Source organism: Carassius carassius, chromosome 35, assembly GCF_963082965.1.
Source record: "Carassius carassius chromosome 35, fCarCar2.1, whole genome shotgun sequence".
Taxonomy (NCBI): domain Eukaryota; kingdom Metazoa; phylum Chordata; class Actinopteri; order Cypriniformes; family Cyprinidae; genus Carassius; species Carassius carassius.
In genome coordinates this window covers 8,832,095-8,851,172 of record NC_081789.1, presented here as the reverse complement: position 1 = coordinate 8,851,172, position 19,078 = coordinate 8,832,095, and the positions used below count along the sequence as shown (strand labels likewise).

The 19,078-nt window shown below is 35.2% G+C and overlaps 1 protein-coding gene and 1 long non-coding RNA gene across 2 annotated transcripts in view; both read left to right on the top strand.

Moving 5' to 3' along the window:
* Positions 1–3,987, top strand: part of mppe1 (metallophosphoesterase 1) — a 98,561-nt gene extending 94,574 nt beyond the window's left edge. Inside the window, exon 9 of the mRNA XM_059524386.1 lies at positions 3,697–3,987. Coding sequence (XP_059380369.1) covers positions 3,697–3,879 — 183 coding nt within the window. The 3' untranslated portion in view covers positions 3,880–3,987. The remainder of the gene's footprint in view (positions 1–3,696) is intronic.
* A 6,387-nt stretch (positions 3,988–10,374) lies between these two features.
* Positions 10,375–15,996, top strand: LOC132115945 (uncharacterized). The gene is made up of 3 exons (XR_009425584.1): positions 10,375–10,546; positions 12,877–13,289; positions 15,873–15,996. It is a non-coding gene; the product is annotated as an uncharacterized LOC132115945 (long non-coding RNA).
* The last annotated feature ends 3,082 nt before the right edge of the window (positions 15,997–19,078 follow it).

The following is a 19,078-nucleotide window of genomic DNA, read 5'->3' as shown; positions in this document are numbered from 1 at the left end:
TGAGTGTAATTGTGTGGGTGTGGTTACTCGTTGTGTTGATTAGTGTCACCAGCTGTCGTTGATTTCACCTCCATATATATATCAGTAAATTTCCTCTCACATTGTCAGATCGTTGTGGTTGTTCCCTGGTGTGCGTCCTGTTCTTGTGTCTCGTCAAGCCCAGTTCTCCGTTGGATTTCGTCAGTTCTTCGTGTCGTTTGGATTTCGTCAATTCCTCGGGTCGTCTGGATGTTCCACGGTTCCTGGGTTTCTCTTCACGCTCTTCACCGCACCACCACCGGATCATCATCTCGTCCCTGCTTCACCACCACCACCTGATTGTTTGTCCCCGGCCTGTGTCTTCACTCTAACTCTCATTTTTATCATGAACTTGTTAACTTGCATCTTGCATCCTCTCATTATTCATCACAACAACACAAGCAACCATAAAACAGTGAAACATTTTTAATTATTCATTCAAATATGGGATCATAACTTTGATATTTACTTAAAGAATCCTTGTAAACATAAACGGTTCCAAATAAAATATACTTTAAACTTTAATTTCTACTTAGGCAGTTCAATTTGAGTTTACTTATGTATTTAAGTAAATTAAATAAAAACTAAACCTCAAGTAGCTTATTGAATTAAATGTGATATTTTGAAGTAAAAAGATAAAATAGAATTTGTTTGTAAAATTTACTTAACTGATGCTATCTTTATTTACAAGTAAAAAAAAAACACTTTTTACAGTGCAGGGGAGATGTGCAGAGCAGTCAAATATTAATTATCTATTAATAATTACTTATTACTAATTTGATTTAGTACTTTATAATGAAAATAATATCTTAAAATTAGAAGCATGCTTTTGCAATCAGATTATTTTAAACTCCTGGAAAGTCCAAGGATCCAGTAAACAAATTCCAACAGTAATGTCAAAATGGTGCTAATGCAGAGAAAACACAGCCGATTTCATGAGTGATTGTGGAGAGAATAGTGACTTATGTCTAGATGTCAGTAAAAAATATTATTTTCAGCGTGTATTTGGCTTAAACGCAAAAGTGTTATAATGAACACTGATTATGCGGTGGTCAGAAATTTTGCGATTCTGCATGGATCGGTATAGTATTAAATGCAGGTAATTTAGTGGTCTTTGGCATCTCCCTGTGGTCCATACATTATTGAAAAGTACTTATTTAATATAATTTAATAATTAATATAAATAAATCGGGGGGTGAGTACCGGCACTTCTTTTTGTCCACTTAAAGTACTGTCTAAGTTGAAGATCATGGTAACCCACTAGGTATGACTGCAGTATTACCAAATCCTTCTAAAGGAAGTACTAATTACTTGAATCAGTATTCTAAAGTGAAAAGCATGACAACTCCCTTATATTGGCCAACATCATTGTAAGATTTTGAGATATATGTAAGGTTTTGGATAATAATGACTGAAGTTTTACTACATCCTTCCAAATTAATTGCTGATTATTTGGATCAGTATTCTAAAGTGAAGATCATGGTTTTTAATTCATTTAGAAAGATGTAATAACATCTGAATAATTACTATCCAAAACTTTACAAAACCCTCAAAAGCTTACAATGATTTCAGTCATTACTAGAGAATTAAGCACGTTAGTCACTTTTAGAATACTTGAATAAATCCCAATAAACCCAATACTAATTATTGATCCCAATAATTAGTAATTTCTTGTGAAGAATTTGGTAATACTGGAGTCATTACTAGTGGGCTACCATGACCTTCATTTTAGAATAAATGATACATTATACATTATTAATACTAATTATGAACCAGTATATAGTAGTTCTTAGTAGTAGTTCTTTGTAGTTCTTGGGGAGTTAAAAAATATTAGTTACTGATAAGCTAATTGTGAACTACCACAGTTGACTAAGCACTATCACTTACTATTTTCTTGTTAGATACTAATAGTTACTAGATTGCTTATAATGCATTATACTTATGTGTTCTTGTATGCTAAAAAGTATTACCACATTTGGTGTAGGTCAGCGTAAGGTGCTCAGCTATTTTTCTTTTCTTTAACTTTGTATCAGTAACGAACTCTACCTTAAAATAATAATAATAATAATTTGTTAGACTACAAGATTTTAACAACTACCATATGCTTTTGTTTAACGAGCATGTCTGATGCATTTTGTTTTAGATCACCATAAGATAGGCTACTTGGCTCTTTTTATTTTATTTTATTTAACTTTGTATCAGTAATAAACTCTAACTTTTTACAATTGTAATGTTAGGCTACAAGATTTTGACAACTGCTGTGTGTTGTTGTTTAACGAATGTGTCTGATACATTGTCTTTTAGATATTTCAACTCTTTCCGTTCAACAATACGTAAATGCTTGTCTTGACTTTTTAATTTTATTTATATTGCTGTTTTTCTTCAAATGTGTGTAAAAAAAAAAAAAAAAAACTTGTTTAAAAACTTTAAATAATCAACCCAATTTTACCAACCAATACATCATTGAACATTTGAAAGTTGAAAGCACAAAGTTTTGAAAAGTTTCAATGTTCTGCACAAGAACACATTCCCAAACAATATGAGGGGTAATAAATGAATTTGAATAGGTGGGATGGATAAATAGATGTACAAAGAGATGTCTAGTTAAATGGGCGGAGGATGTACATGATCAGGTGTCCAGTTAGGGTGGTGGAGGCGTATAGAATTTATATGAGGGGGTAATCAATCAAATTTCTGTCATATGGTGCTCTTTCAACTCTCTTTAACATGACTATGAACATGAATGTTTAACCATTATGCCCACTGGATGCTATTTACAGGGGAATGCTAAATACCATAGCAAATCTAGAAAGTTATCTAGAGATTATTTGTTCTCTGTGGTGTGTATTTTTCCCCTTTAGACATATACTCCCCAGTCTCAAGCATTATTGCTGGGTAGAAAATATACCAAATGTATTAAATGAATTCAGAAGCCATGTCACCCTGCAGCCCAACACTGCTTGCCCACTGAAGCTAAAAAGGGGTTGAGCCTGGTTAGCACCTGGATGGGAGACCTCCTGGGAAAGCTAGATTGGCTCTATCACTCTTTCCTCTCCACCTGTAGCTGGTGTGTGGTGAGCACACTGGTGCCGTTGTACTGTGGCTGCCATTGCATCATCCAAGTTGATGTTGCACACCCCCCATATGATTGTAAAGAGCTTTGGGTGTACAGCAATACGAAATAAAATGCTATATAAATTACTCATTCATTCATTCATACTTGATATGATCTATGCGAGATACCCAATCTCCAATTGTGGCAGATGTTTTTTACGTTTTATAAGTTTCATATCTTTTAGTTGAGAATGTTTCAATTATTCTGTAAGTAGTTCTATACACAACAATTATTTGTTTAATTTCAGATCAATTAGCTCCAGACTTCACAGAATGGTTCAGATTAAGTTTTCTCAAGTTTACAATTCTTTTTACTGGACATTTCATAGAATTGATACACTTTCCACAAAATTAAGTTCAAACTTATTTTCAGGTCTGTCATTTTACATAGTTACAGAGTCCCTTTCAAGTTGACATGAAAAGTTAAAAAAGTGAAATATAATTTAACTGATTCTTCATTCTGTTGCTTTTTTAATTAAAATAGCAAATATTTGTTTTTAGAGTTTAAGTTTCATGAATTTTCATATTTATTTAATGTTATTGTATTTCTGTCACTTCCTCTAGGGCACATTCTCCAGGTCAGACATCCGGCTGTCAAAGTGTTTTTTGCCAGAGGAGAGGACTGTGTTGGCACTTTACTGCAGCAGCTGTCTGATCATTGCACTGATAACACTCGGTCATATCAAGATGTTCAGAAAATCACTGCATTTGCCAAATAGCCTTCTAGGAAAGCACAAGACTTTGTAACATGTACAAAAGGCATGTGAGAGTTATGTGTCACTGTTAATGATAACAATGGTTTAACAGTAAGCCCTGAGTTCATGTTCACAGAAACAATAAATTGTTGAAAATCGATTATTATACTGGTTAAAATGGTTAATACATGATTTTGATGCACAATAGTTTAATTCATACAGAAGTCATAATTTCAAAACTCTTAACATAGTGAAAAAGAAGTGTGTGCGGACCAAACTGTGAATATTTTTTAATTGCTACTACACAAATTGCCTTAAATTACCATCTCCCTAAATCAGAAAATATATTATTATTTTTTTTTTTATTTTTTTTTTTTACTTGTCTTTCATAATTCACATGAAACAGCACAGGTGAAGGTGCAGCACATTTTTGTTTGAAAATGTTGATCAAGGAAGACGGATGGGGAAAGGAAAAAAAAGAGTGACAGAGTACAAGAACCCTCATAGTACAGTACATACAGTATGAGTCATTATAATTTACATGTTGTTTATATTTGTTATATTTGCAGCTCTGGAATTTCAGGTGTTTTTTTTTTTTTTTTTTTTTTACAATTATTTGCACTGATATGCAACCAATTTGCATATTCATTGTTATCTATGCTTTAATGTATGTTACATAACAATAAAGTGAAAAGATACACATATTCTCTAAAGATGTACAGATTTATGTAAAAATAATAATTTAAACAAAAAAAAATAAAATAAAAGTTCATTATGTAATGGGGGTTTGAGTTCATTTTGGAAGTTAGATTAACCGTTTGGTCAAGATTTATGTTTGTATTGCAGATTATGAGAAGAGTTTAGAAAAAGTGGTTCTGTATTAGCCAATGGAGGGGGAAAAAGAAAAACATTTTAGGAAATAAGAAATTTAGAGCAACTAAATTTAGAACAATTTAGAACTCAATTCAAAGGCAAACTCACATTTTTAGAGGTATTTAATAAGCAAAATTACATTTCTTCCCACATTGCCATTCTAAACAAAGATGAATGCCTTCTGATGTGTGTCATCATTAAAATAAACATTAAGAAATGTTTTGTTAATGTTTTTAACATTAAGACATATATATATTTTTTTATTGTTATTATTATTATTATATTTTTCATCATTGTTACTTGTATTTAAAATTTCCGAAATTAGTTTGAACACGTAAAAGCTGCAGGCAGTGATGGCGGGCCCGAACTGTCAGCATAAACGCCACCCCGGTGGCATCAGGAAAACTGTGCCCAGCGGGAACATACACAACAACCCTCTAGCACAGGTTCTTCCTACTCTGTTAACGGCGATCAACTGTCCTGCAAGGTTTAGCTCCAACCCTAATCAAACACACCTGAAGCAACTAATTAAGATCTTCAGGATCGCTTGAAAATTAAAGATAGGTTTGATTGATTTGAATTGGAGCTGAACTTTGCAGAACAGTCGATTGCCAGGAACAGGATTGGGCACGCTTTAGCAGATTCGATTTAAGGGATACAGCAATGAAAGGGTTAATCCAAACCATCAAGACCCACACACCCAGCATAAAACTTTGGTGACACTTTCAATAAGGTTTCAGTTATTGAAATTAATTATATTAATTTACACAAACAATAATTTTATGGCATTTATTAATGTGAGTCTCTCTCACACACAAAAACACACACACACACACAAAGAACAATATATATATATATATATAATTCTTGTAACACTTTTCAATAAGGCTTTAGTTTGTAACATTATATAAGTTAACCCTCTATGGTACAGAGTTGCCATATGGCAACAATTAATTTATACCCATTTATTTGTTATTCTGAAAAAACTACATATATCACATTATGGGAACTAGATAAAAAAGTTTGTCAAGACAAACTTTAAGTTGGCTTGAGAAAGCCTGACCAGAAAGTTTGAAAAGTTTACAAAGTTTGAAATGTTTGAAAAGTTTGAAAATGTGAAAAGTTTAAAAATATTTAAAAGTTTAAGAAGTTTAAAAAAGACAGTGATTAACATATTGCTAGCATAACAAGCAAGTGACTACCATGTCATTAGCATGATTACGAAGTTACTAGCATGTCTCTAGCATGTTTCTAGCATGATTAGTATGCGACTAACAAGTTGCTAGCGTGATTACCATGTTTCTAGCATGATTAACATGTGACTAGCATGTTTCTAGCATAATTAGCATGTTGCTAGCATGTCGCTAACATAATTAGCAAGTGATTAGCCATGTCGCTAGCATGATTAGCAAGTTAGTAGCATGTTCGCTAGCATGTTGTTAACATTATTAACATGTTTCTAGCATGACTAGCATGCGACTAGCATTTTGCTAGCATGATTTTAGCATGATTAGCATGGTGCTAGCATTGTTTCTAGTATGATTAGCATGTTGCTAGCATGTTTTTAGCATGACTATCGTGCGACTAGCATGTTTCTAGCATGATTTTAGCATGATTAGCATGTTGCTATCATGTTTCTAGCATTATTAGCATTCAACTAGCATGATTAGCATGTTGCTAGAATGTTTATAGCATGATTAGCATGCGACTAACATGTTGCTAGCATGATTTTAGCATGTTTAGCATGTTGCTAGCATGTTTCTAGCATGATTAGCATGCGACTAGCATGTTGCTAGCATGATTTTAGCATGATTAGCATGTTGCTAGCATTTTTCTAACATGACTAACATGCGACTAGGATGTTTCTAGCATGATTTTACCATGATTAGCATGTTGCTAACATGTTTCTAACATGACTAACATGCGACTAACATGTTTCTAGCATGATTTTACCATGATTAGCATGTTGTTAGCATGTTTCTAACATGATTAGAATGTTTGCTACCATGTTGATAGCATGTTTCTAGCATGATTAGCATGTTGCTAGCATGTTTCTAGCATGACTAGCATGTTTCTAGCATGATTAGCATATTGTTAGCATGTTTCTAGCATGACTAGCATGTTGCTAGCATGATTAACATCATGCTAGCATGTTTCTAGCGTGCGACTAGCATGTTGCTAGCATGATTAGCATGATGTTAGCATGTTTCTAGCATGATTAGCATGCGACTAGCATGTTGCTAGCATGTTTCTAGCATGATTATCATGTTTCTAACATGTGTCTAGCATGATTAGCATGTTGCTAGCATGTCGCTAGCATGCTTCTAGCATGATTAACATGTTGCTAGCATGTTGTTAACATGTTTCTAGCATGATTAGTATGCGACTAGCATGTTGCTAGCATGTTGCTAGCATGATTAGCATGTCGCTAGCATGTTTCTAGCATGATTAGCATGTTGCTATCATGATTTAAGCATGATTAGCATGTTGTTAGCATGTTTCTAGCATGATTAGCATGCGACTAGCATGTTGCTAGCATGATTTTACCATGATTAGCATGTTGGTAGCATATTTCTAGCATGATTAGCATATTGCTAGCATGTCGCTAGCATATTTCTAGCATGATTAGCATATTGCTAGCATGTCGCTAGCAAGTTTCTAGCATGATTAGCATGTTTCTAGCATGACTAGCATGCGACTAGCATGTTGTCAGCATTATTAGCATGTTAGCATGTTTCTAACATGATTTTACCATGATTAGCATGTTGTTAGCATGTTTCTAGCATGATAAGCATAATGCTAGCATGTCGCTAGCATATTTCTAGCTTGATTAACATGTTTCTAGCATGACTAGCATCCGACTAGCATGTTGCTAGCATGATTTTAACATGATTAGCATGTTGCTAGCATGTTTCTAGCATGACTACCATGCGACTAGCATGTTGCTACCATGATTTTAGCATGATTAGCATATTGCTAGCATGTCGCTAACATGTCTCTACCATGATTAGCATTTTTCTAGCATGATTAACATGCGACAAACATGTTGCTAGCATGATTTTAGCATGATTAGCATGTTGCTAGCATGTTTCTAGCATGATTAGCAATGCGACTAGCATGTTTCTAGCATGACTAGCATGCGACTAGCATGTTGTTAGCATGTTTCTAGCATGATTAGCATGCGACTAGCATGTTGTTAACATTATTAGCATGTTGCTAGCAAGTTTCTAGCATGACTAGCATGCGACTAGCAAGTTGCTAGTTTGATTAGCATGTTGCTAACATGATTTTAGCATGATTAACATGTTGTTAGCATTTTTCTAGCATGACAAGCATGCGACTAGCATGTTGCTAGCATTATTTTAGTATGATTAGCATGTAGCTAACATGTTTCTAGCATGATTAGCATGTTGCTAGCGTGTTTCTAGCATGACTAGCATGCGACTAGCATGTTGCTAGCATGTTTCTAGCATGATTAGCATGTTGCTAGCATGTTTCTAGCATGACTAACATGCGACTAGCATGTTGCTAGCATGATTTTAGCATGATTAGCATATTATTAGGATAGACAGATATAGATAGATAGATAGATATATAGAAATAGTCAGATAGATAGATAGATAGATAGATAGATAGATAGATAGATTAGATGAGTTTGAATGAGTTTAAATTGATTAGCATCAAAGCTTGATTGAGTCTAATGGGATTTGGAGCTTGGGTCATCTGAACATCCTGTCAATGAAAGTCTATGGGATTTTTATGATTTTTAATATTAATTTTTAAGAAAACCGTAACTCAAACCAGTCTGAAAAGATATAGCACACCAAGTCAGAACAGTATGATTAGCATGATGCTAGCATGTTTCTAGCATGCGACTAGCATGTTGCTAGCATGATTAGCATGATGTTAGCATGTTTCTAGCATGATTAGCATGCGACTAGCATGTTGCTAGCATGTTTCTAGCATGATTATCATGTTGCTAACATGTGTCTAGCATGATTAGCATGTTGCTAGCATGTCGCTAACATGCTTCTAGCATGATTAACATGTTGTTAGCATTTTGTTAACATGTTTCTAGCATGATTAGCATGCGACTAGCATGTTGCTAGCATGATTAGCCTGTCGCTAGCATGTTTCTAGCATGATTAGCATGCAACTAGCATGTTGCTAGCATGATTAGCATGTTGCTATCATGATTTAAGCATGATTAGCATGTTGTTAGCATGTTTCTAGTATGATTAGCATGTGACTAGCATGTTGCTAGCATGATTTTACCATGATTAGCATGTTGCTAGCATATTTCTAGCATGATTAGCATATTGCTAACATGTTGCTAGCATGTTTCTAGAATGATTAGCATATTGCTAGCATGTCGCTAGCAAGTTTCTAGCATGATTAGCATGTTTCTAGCATGACTAGCATGTTGCTAGCATGTCGCTAGCATGTTTCTAGCATGATTAGCATATTGCTAGCATGTCGCTAGCAAGTTTCTAGCATGATTAGCATGTTTCTAGCATGACTAGCATGACCATGTTGTCAGCATTATAAGCATGTTGTTATCATGTTTCTAACATGATTAGCATGCGACTAGCATGTTGCTAGCATGATTTTAACATGATTAGCATGTTGTTAGCATGTTTCTAGCATGATTAGCATATTGCTAGCATGTCACTAGCATGTTTCTAGCATGATTAACATGTTTCTAGCATGACTAGCATGCGACTAGCATGTTGTTAACATGATTAGCATGTTGTTAGGATGTTTCTAGCATGACTAGCATGCGACTAGCATGTTGCTAGCATGATTTTAACATGACTAGCATGCGACTAGCATGTTGCTAGCATGATTTTAGCATGATTAGCATATTGCTAGCATGTCGCTAGCATGTCTCTACCATGATTAGCATGTTTCTAGCATGATTAACATGCGACTAACATGTTGCTAGCATGATTTTAGCATGATTAGCATGTTGTTAGCATGTTTCTAGCATGATTAGCATGCGACTAGCATGTTGTTAGCATTATTAGCATGTTGCTAGCATGATTTTAGCATGATTAACATGTTGTTAGCATGTTTCTAGCATGACAAGCATGCGACTAGCATAAGTTTAGTATGATTAGCATGTAGCTAACATGTTTCTAGCATGATTAGCATGTTGCTAGCGTGTTTCTAGCATGACTAGCATGCGACTAGCATGTTGCTAGCATGTTTCTAGCATGATTAGCATGTTGCTAGCATGTTTCTAGCATGACTAGCATGCGACTAGCATGTTGCTAACATGATTTTAGCATGATTAGCATATTATTAGGATAGATAGATAGATAGATAGATAGATAGATAGATTAGATGAGTTTGAATGAGTTTAAATTGATTAGCATCAAAGCTTGAGTGAGTCTAATGGGATTTGGAGCTTGGGTCATCTGAACATCCTGTCAATGAAAGTCTATGGGATTTTTATGATTTTTAGGTAAGAAAACCGTAACTCAAACCAGTCTGAAAAGATATAGCACACCAAGTCAGAACAGTATGAAGGTCTGACCCGAGTTTGGAGTATGTAGCTTGAACGGTCTAGGAGGAGTTAGTGTCCAAAAATTTGCAGTCAGAAAAATAATAATAATAAGAAGAAGTTTAAATAGGATTTCAGTAAGTTGGCTTTCTCAAGCCAACTTAATAATAATAATAAAAATCCTAACAATTACAATAGAGTTTCAGCACTGCGTGCTTGAACCCCTAATAATAATAAAAATCCTAACAATTACAATAGGGTTTCAGCACTGCGTGCTTGAACCCCTAATTAAAGCTGCAAGCAGCATTTACCGGGGTTCAAGCACATTAAGGCCTCTGAGGTGGTCTCAGCCAACCTGGATTTATGGATGACAGTTAAACACATCCAAAAAGGAGAACAGGCTAACAGTCAGACACACGCACTGAAAGTAAATGATTAGACTAATATACTCTGTAAGCATACACACACACACGCATATACATGCACACACAGTTTGTTGCAGATATAGGTATTTGAAATAAGTGATAGGTGACAATAAACTTATTGCAAGTCTTCTCTTTTTAAGAGTTTAGATGTCTTTTTCAGGTTAAACTGTAATCATAATGTGGCAAAATTGTAAAAACTGATATATCTGTATGAACAAAATGGAAAACATTGACTCAATGAGATTTGAAAATGTTATAACAGTTAATTTATTAATGTTTTGGCATGAATTCATGAAACCTTTGAACAGTACTGTTTAACTTAGCTGAATGAGCCCATTAGTGGTCTTACGCTGCCATCTAGTGGTTATAAATTGCATTTACTCAAACAACACTGTGTTTTTAATCATAACTGTTATAGTGTTATTTTTTTTTGCCCAATCTCTCTTAAATTTTGCATGCTTGTTTAGAATGAAATTATGCATTATTTTACACAGTTTTGATAATTTGTGGGCTTTCTGTTTGTATTAATAGGCCTTTGTGTACACTATGAAAAGAACATATTATAAAATTACTGGTTTATAGTTGTCCAAATGCAATTGTTCAACATGTTTTTGATAATTATTGACCTTCAGAGTCTAGAGAATTGTACTTCAGTGGTTTTATTGATTTTCAGCTTAAAGCCTTGGACTAGTTTGCCAAAGTAACTTTTCAAAATAATCTTGAATATTTAATTAACAGCTTTATTGACAACATTGGTCCCAGAGGCAAAGTTGTTCAGAATGAGGAGTTCTATCATATGATATGAAGATCGAGTGTTTGTGTGAATATATGAGCATTTTCAAACAGTTTGAGGCCATTTACCATATAAATCTTGTGTTTTGAGACCTTTTCTACTGTTATAACGCCACCTATGGACCGATCTACATTAAACTTTGCATACTTGTTAAGAGTCATCGGTCACATGTTTATTCCAAGTTTTAGAATATTTTGACTTTTTGTTTTGGTTTTATAGGCTTTGGGGTATGTTTGGCCACACCCCTTTTCTAATTTACCCCTTTAAAGCTAACCAAAGTACAAAATTCTACATGTTTTTGATAATTATTGATCTAGAGAGTCCACAGAATATTACTGCAGTGGTTTGGTTACGATCGGACAAAAAACCTAGGACTAGTTCGCAAAAGTAGCTTTTTAACATATTTGTGAATAACAATTGAATGGTTTGATTGACAGCAATGGTTCTTGAGGCAAAGTTGTGCATTATGAGGAGATCTATCAAATGATATGCATATTGTGTTGATATGTGAAACACCACGTGATTACAGAGCCATAAAACTCGTTAGCGCCAACTAGTGGCCGATTTGTTTCAAAATTCTTAGAGACCTCTAGGGCCATGAGTTGAACATGCCCATTGAGTTTCTTTCCGATTGGCCTCCGTTAACCTTGTCTAATAGGTGCTCAAAGTTCGTTGGCCGATGGCGGCCATGCTTTTTGAGATACGCCAATGTCCTCATAGATACACATGGTACCTTGGACCAAGACACTGCATACCAATTTTCAAGTCAGTCGGACTAACGGTCAAGTGGTTATAGCCTGTTTTAAGTTTTTTTTATGTTATAGCGCCACCATGCGGTTTTTTTACTGCGACCCCTGACTGAACACATTTACATTTGTACCCAGTTTGGTGAAGATATCTCATTGACTTCTGGAGTTATAGCCATTTTAGTAAAATAGACTCCTCCCACAATGGTAATTTTGCGCCCCCTAGCGTCCGTGAATGGAAATTTCTACTTTTTTTCGATAATTATTGATGTTCAGACTCCATAGAACATTTCTGCACTGGTTTGGTTCCGATCGGGCAAAAAACCACGGACTAGTTCGCAAAAGTAGGTTTTAAACAAAATTCAAAATGGTGGAAGAATTTGCATACCAGAAATGAAATAGGAGATATACATTTTGATCTTTAGGTAGCCAGCTTTCCATTGATATAAGACTCTTGAGCCTACGACACACGGTCTAGGAGTTATGACCAGTTTAGCGCTTTTGGTTGCTATAGCGCCACCTATGGGCCAATCGGGGTCATACTCTCTGAATCTCTCCTCGACTTTTGTACTACCATCTGGCAAAGTTTCAAGGTTCCAGCTCTTACGGTTTGGGCTGCACAACGCGTTTTAGCGGAGAAGAAAAATAATAATAATTAAAGCTGCAAGCAGCATTTACCAGGGTTCAAGCATTTAAGGCCTCTGAGGTGGTCTGAGCCAACCTGGATGTATGGAAGACAGTTAAACACATCCAAAATGGAGAACAGGCTGACAGACAGACACACACTGAAAGTAAATGATTAGACTAATATATTAATACTCTATAAGCATATGCACACACACACACATACACACAGACACACATATACATGCACACACATTCTGTTGCAGATATAGGTATTTGAAATAAGTGATAGGTGACAATAAACTTATTGCAAGTCTTCTCTTTTTAAGAGTTTGGATGTCATTTTCAGGTTAAACTGTAATCATAATGTGGCAAAGTTGCAAAAACTGATATATATGTATAAACAAAATGGAAAACATTGACTCAATGAGATTTAAAATGTTATAACAGTTAATTTATTAATGTTTTGGCATGAATTCATGAAACCTTTGAACAGTACTGTTTAACTTTAGCTGAATGAGCCCATTAGTGGTCTTCCGCTGCCATCTAGTGGTTATAAAATTGCATTTACTCTAACAACGCTGTGTTTTTAAACATAATTGTTATAGTGTTATTTTTTTTTTGCCCAATCTCTCATAAATTGTGCATGCTTGTTTAGAATGAAATTATGCATTATTTTACAGAGTTTTGATAATTTGTGGGCTTTCTGTTTGTATTAATAGGCCTTTGTGTACACTATGCAAATAACATATTATAAAATTACTGGTTTATAGTTGTCCAAATGCAATTGTTCAACATGTTTTTGATAATTATTGACCTTCAGAGTCTAGAGAATTGTACTTCAGTGGTTTTATTGATTTTCAGCTTAAACCCTTGGACTAATTTGCCAAAGTAACTTTTTAAAATAATCTTGAATATTTAATTAACAGCTTTATTGACAACATTGGTCCCAAAGGCAAAGTTGTTCAGAATGAGGAGATCTATCATATGATATGAAGATCTATGGTCCGATCTCTATGAAACTTTGCATGCTTGTTAAGAATCACCGTTTACATGTTTTCACCAAGTTTCATAAAGTTTGGAGTTTTCATTTAGGTTTTATAGGCTTTTGGGTATTTTGGTCACACCCCTTTTCTATATTAGCCTGTTATAGCTAACCAAAGGACAAAATTCAACAATTTTTTGATAATTATTGATCTAGAGAGTCCAGAGAATATTACTGCAGTGGTTTGGTTCCGATCTGGCTAAAAACCTAGGACTAGTTTGCAAAAGTAGGTTTATAACATATTCTTGAATAATTAATGAACGGTTTCATTGACATCTTCGCTCCCAGAGGTAAAGTTGTTCAGATTGAGGAGATCTATCATATGATCTAGTGTTTGTGTGAATATATGAGCATTTTCAACCAATTTGAGGCCATTTACCATATAAATCTTGTGTTTTTGAGACCTTTTATACTGTTATAGCGCCACCTATGGCCCGATCTCCATGAAACTTTGCATGATTATTCAGAGACATCTGCTACATGTTTTCTCCAAGTTTCGTAAAGTTTTGAGTTTCTGTTGAGGTTTTATAGGCTTTTGTTTGTATGTCACCACGCCTCTCTTAATTAATGACCTGGTTACAGCTAACCAAAGGAAAAAAATTCAACATTTTTTTGATAATTATTGATCTACAGCGTCCAGAGAATGTTACTGCAGTGGTTTGGTTCTGATTGGGTGAAAAACCTAGGACTACTTCGCAAAAGTAGGTTTTTAACATATTTGTGAATAATTAATGAACGATTTGATTGACAGCCATAGTTCTTGAGGCAAAGTTGTGCATAATGAGGAGATCTATCAAATGATATGCATATTGTGTGAATCTGTGTTACACCACGTGATTACTGAGCCAAAAAATCTCATTAGCGCCAACTAGTGGCCGATTTCTTTCAAAATTCTTACAGACCTTAAGGTTCATGAGTCGAACGTACCCAGCGAGTTTCGTTCCGATCAACTTCCGTTAACCCCTTCAAATAGGTGCTTAAAATTGTTTGGCCAATGGCGGCCATGTTTTTTGAGATATGCAAATGTCCTCATAAGTCCTTGTGCCCCTTCAGACCAAGACACTGCATACCAATTTTCAAGTCGATCGAGCCAACGGCTGCCTAGTTATAGCCATTTATGTGTTTTTTCTATCTTAGAGCGCCCCCAAGTGGCAGAGATGCGCAATTTTTTTTATTTGACCAAAGATTCAGCTCTTACATATGTGTACCAAGTTTGGTGAAGATATCTCATTTCGTTCAGGAGTTATAGTCAAAATAACATTTGGCTAACGTTAGCATAGACGCTTTTTGGCGTGCTGTTTCGCGTAAGAATCGAAATTTCAACTTTTTTTTGATAATTATTGATATTGAGTGTCCAGGAAATATTTCTGCAGTGGTTTGGTTCCGATTGGTTGAAAATCCTAGGACTAGTTCACAAAAGTAGGTTTGAGCTTTAGGTCCATTTTACGGTAAAACGGTGCGTCGTAGAGTAGAAAAGGCACGAACAATTTTTTTCGTACTAAGCCAAGGATCACAACGATGCATAGTTTTTGAGTCTACGTCAAGCGGTTTACGATCTATGGCCAAAAATGTCTGAAAATTTTGTTTTTTGCGCTGTAGCGCTCCCCTTTGGCCGATTGGGCTGAGACTTTGATAGGTTCTCCCCAAATTGAGCTCTACAATCTGGCCAAATTTCAAGTCTCTAGGCCTTACGGTTTGGGCTGCACGTTCAGTTTTAGGGGAGAAGAATAATAATAATAATAAATAATTAAAGCTGCAAGCAGCATTTACCGGGGTTCAAGCATTTAAGGCCTCTGAGGTAGTCACAGTCAGACACATGCACTGAAATTAAATGATTAAACTAGTTTTTCAGAGTTTAGATGTCATTTTCAGGTTTCACTGTAATCATAATGTGGCAAACATTTAAAAACTGATATATATGTATAAACAAAATGGAAAACTTTAACTCAATGAGATTTAAAATTTTGTAACAGTGTTTTTTGATTGTTTAGGCCTGAATTAATGAATCCTTTCAACAGTACTGTTTAACTTAGCTGAATGAGCCCATTATTGGTCTTCCGCTGCCATCTAGTGGTTATAAATTGCATTTACTCAAACAACAATGTGTTTTTAAACATAACTGTTATAGTGTTATTTTTTTTTGCCCAATCTCTCTTAAATTTTGCATGCTTGTTTAGAATGAAATTATTTATCATTTTAAACAGTTTTGATCATTTGTGGGCTTTCTGTTTGTATTAACAGGCCTTTGTGTGCACTATGACAAGAACATATTATAAAATTACTGGTTTATAGTTGTCCAAATGCAATTGTTTAACATGTTTTTGATAATTATTGACCTTCAGAGTCTAGAGAATTGTACTTCAGTGGTTTTATTGATTTTCAGCGAATTGTTTGGCCAATGGCGGCCATGATTTTTGAGATATGCAAATGTCCTCATAAGTACTTGTGCCCCTTCAGACCAAGACACTGCATACCAATTTTCAAGTCGATCGAATCAATGGCTGCCTAGTTATAGCCATTTATGTGTTTTTTCTATCTTAGAGCGCCCCCAAGTGGCAGAGATGCGCAATTTTTTTTATTTGACCAAAGATTCAGTTCCTACATATGTGTACTAAGTTTGGTGAAGATATCTCATTTCGTTCAAGAGTTATAGTCAAAATAACATTTGGCTAACGTTAGCATACATGCTTTTTGGCGTACTGTTTCGCGTAAGAATCGAAATTTCAACTTTTTTTTGATAATTATTGATATTGATGGTCCAGGGAATATTTCTGCAGTGGTTTGGTTCCGATTGGTTGAAAATCCTAGGACTAGTTCGCAAAAGTAGGTTTGAGCTTTAGGTCCATTTTGCGGAAAAACGGTGCGTCGTAGAGTAAAAAAAGGCGCAGAGCAATTTTTTCCGTACTTACCCAAGGATCACAACGATGCATAGTTTTTGAGTCTACGTCAAGCGGTTTACGATCTATGGCCAGAAATGTCTGAAAATTTTGTTTTTTGCGCTGTAGCGCCCCCCTTTGGCCGATTGGGCTGAGACTTTGATAGGTTCTCCCCAAATTGAGCTCTACAATCTGGCCAAATTTCAAGTCTCTAGGCCTTACGGTTTGGGCTGCACGTTCAGTTTTAGGGGAGAAGAATAATAATAATAATAATAATTAAAGCTGCAAGCAGCATTTACCGGGGTTCAAGCATTTAAGGCCTCTGAGGTAGTCACAGTCAGACACATGCACTGAAATTAAATGATTAAACTAGTTTTTCAGAGTTTAGATGTCATTTTCAGGTTTCACTGTAATCATAATGTGGCAAACATTTAAAAACTGATATATATGTATAAACAAAATGGAAAACTTTAACTCAATGAGATTTAACATTTTGTAACTGTGTTTTTTTTTTTTTGCCAAATCTCTCTTAAATTTTGCATGCTTGTTTAGAATGAAATTATGCATTATTTTACAGTTTTGATAATTTGTGGGCTTTCTTGTTTGTATTAATAGGCCTTTGTGTACACTATGCAAATAACATATTATAAAATTACTGGTTTATAGTTGTCCAAATGCAATTGTTCAACATGTTTTTGATAATTATTGACCTTCAGAGTCTAGAGAATTGTACTTCAGTGGTGTTATTGATTTTCAGCTTAAACCCTATCACTAGTTTGCCAAAGTAACTTTTTAAAATAATCTTGAATATTTAATTAACAGCTTTATTGACAACATTGGTCCCAGAGGCAAAGTTGTTCAGAATGAGGAGATCTATCATATGATATGAAGATCTAGTGTTTTTGAGTGAATATATGAGCTTTTTCAAACAATTTGAGAGCATTTACCATATAAATCTTGTGTTTTGAGACCTTTTCTACTGTTATAGCGCCACCTATGGTCCGATCCTCATGAAACTTTGCATGCTTGTTAAGAGTCACCTGTTACATGATTTCACCAAGTTTTCTTCATAAAGTTTTGAGTTTTCGTTTAGGTTTTATAGGCTTTGGGGTGTGTTTGGCCACACCCCTTTTCTAAATTACCCCTTTAAAGCCAACCAAAGAACAAAATTCAACATTTTTTTGATAATTATTTATCTAGAGAGTCCACAGAATATTACTGCAGTGGTTTGGTTCCAATCGAACAAAAAACCTAGGACTAGTTCGCAAAAGTAGCTTTTTAACATATTTGTGAATAACAATTGAACGATTTGATTGAAAGCAATGGTTCTTGAGGCAAAGTTGTGCATTATGAGGAGATCTATCAAATGATATGCATATTGTGTTGATATGTGAAACACCACGTGATTACAGAGCCATAAAACTCGTTAGCGCCAACTAGTGGCCGATTTCTTTCAAAATTCTTACAGACCTTAAGGTTCATGAGTCGAACGTACCCAGCGAGTTTCGTTCCGATCAACATCTGTTAACCCTTTCAAATAGGTGCCTAAAAAATTTTGGCCAATGGCGGCCATGTTTTTTGAGATATGCAAATGTCCTCATAGGTACTTGTGCCCCTTCAGACCAAGACACTGCATACCAATTTTCAAGTCGATCGAGCCAACGGTTGCCTAGTTATAGCCGTTTATGTGTTTTTTCTTTTTATAGCGCCCCCAAGTGGCAGAGGTCTGCAATTTTTTTTTTTTGACCAAAGTTTTAGCTCATAAAAATGTTCAGCAAGTTTGGTTATGATATCTCATTTCATTCATGAGTTATAGCCTGTTGCGTAAAATTGGTCCTCGACTTTCGAACATTTTGGCATCCCATTACGACAGTGAGTCGAAATTTCTACTTTTTTTTTGATAATTATTGATATTCACTGGCCAGAGAACATTTCTGCAGTGGTTTGGTTCAGATTGGGCGAAAAACCTAGGACTAGTTCGCAAAAGTAGGTTTTGGACATACGTCAAATTTGCGAAAAAACGAGGCCTCCTAGACCCAAAATCAGATTGACCGTTTTTCATTTCGCATGACCCAAGGATTCCAGAAATGTTAAATTTTTGGCTCTATCACAAGCGCTTTAGGAGCTATTAGCTAAAACGCATTTTCGATCACTGTAGCGCCCCCTATTGGCCAATTGGGCTGAGACTTTGATAGGTTCTCCCCAAATTGAGCTCTATCATCTGACCAAGTTTCAAGTCTCTAGGCCTTACGGTTTGGGCTGCACGTTCAGTTTTAGGGGAGAAGAATAATAATAATAATAATAAAAATCCTAACAAAAACAATAGGGTTTCAGCACTGCGTGCTTGAACCCCTAAAAATCCT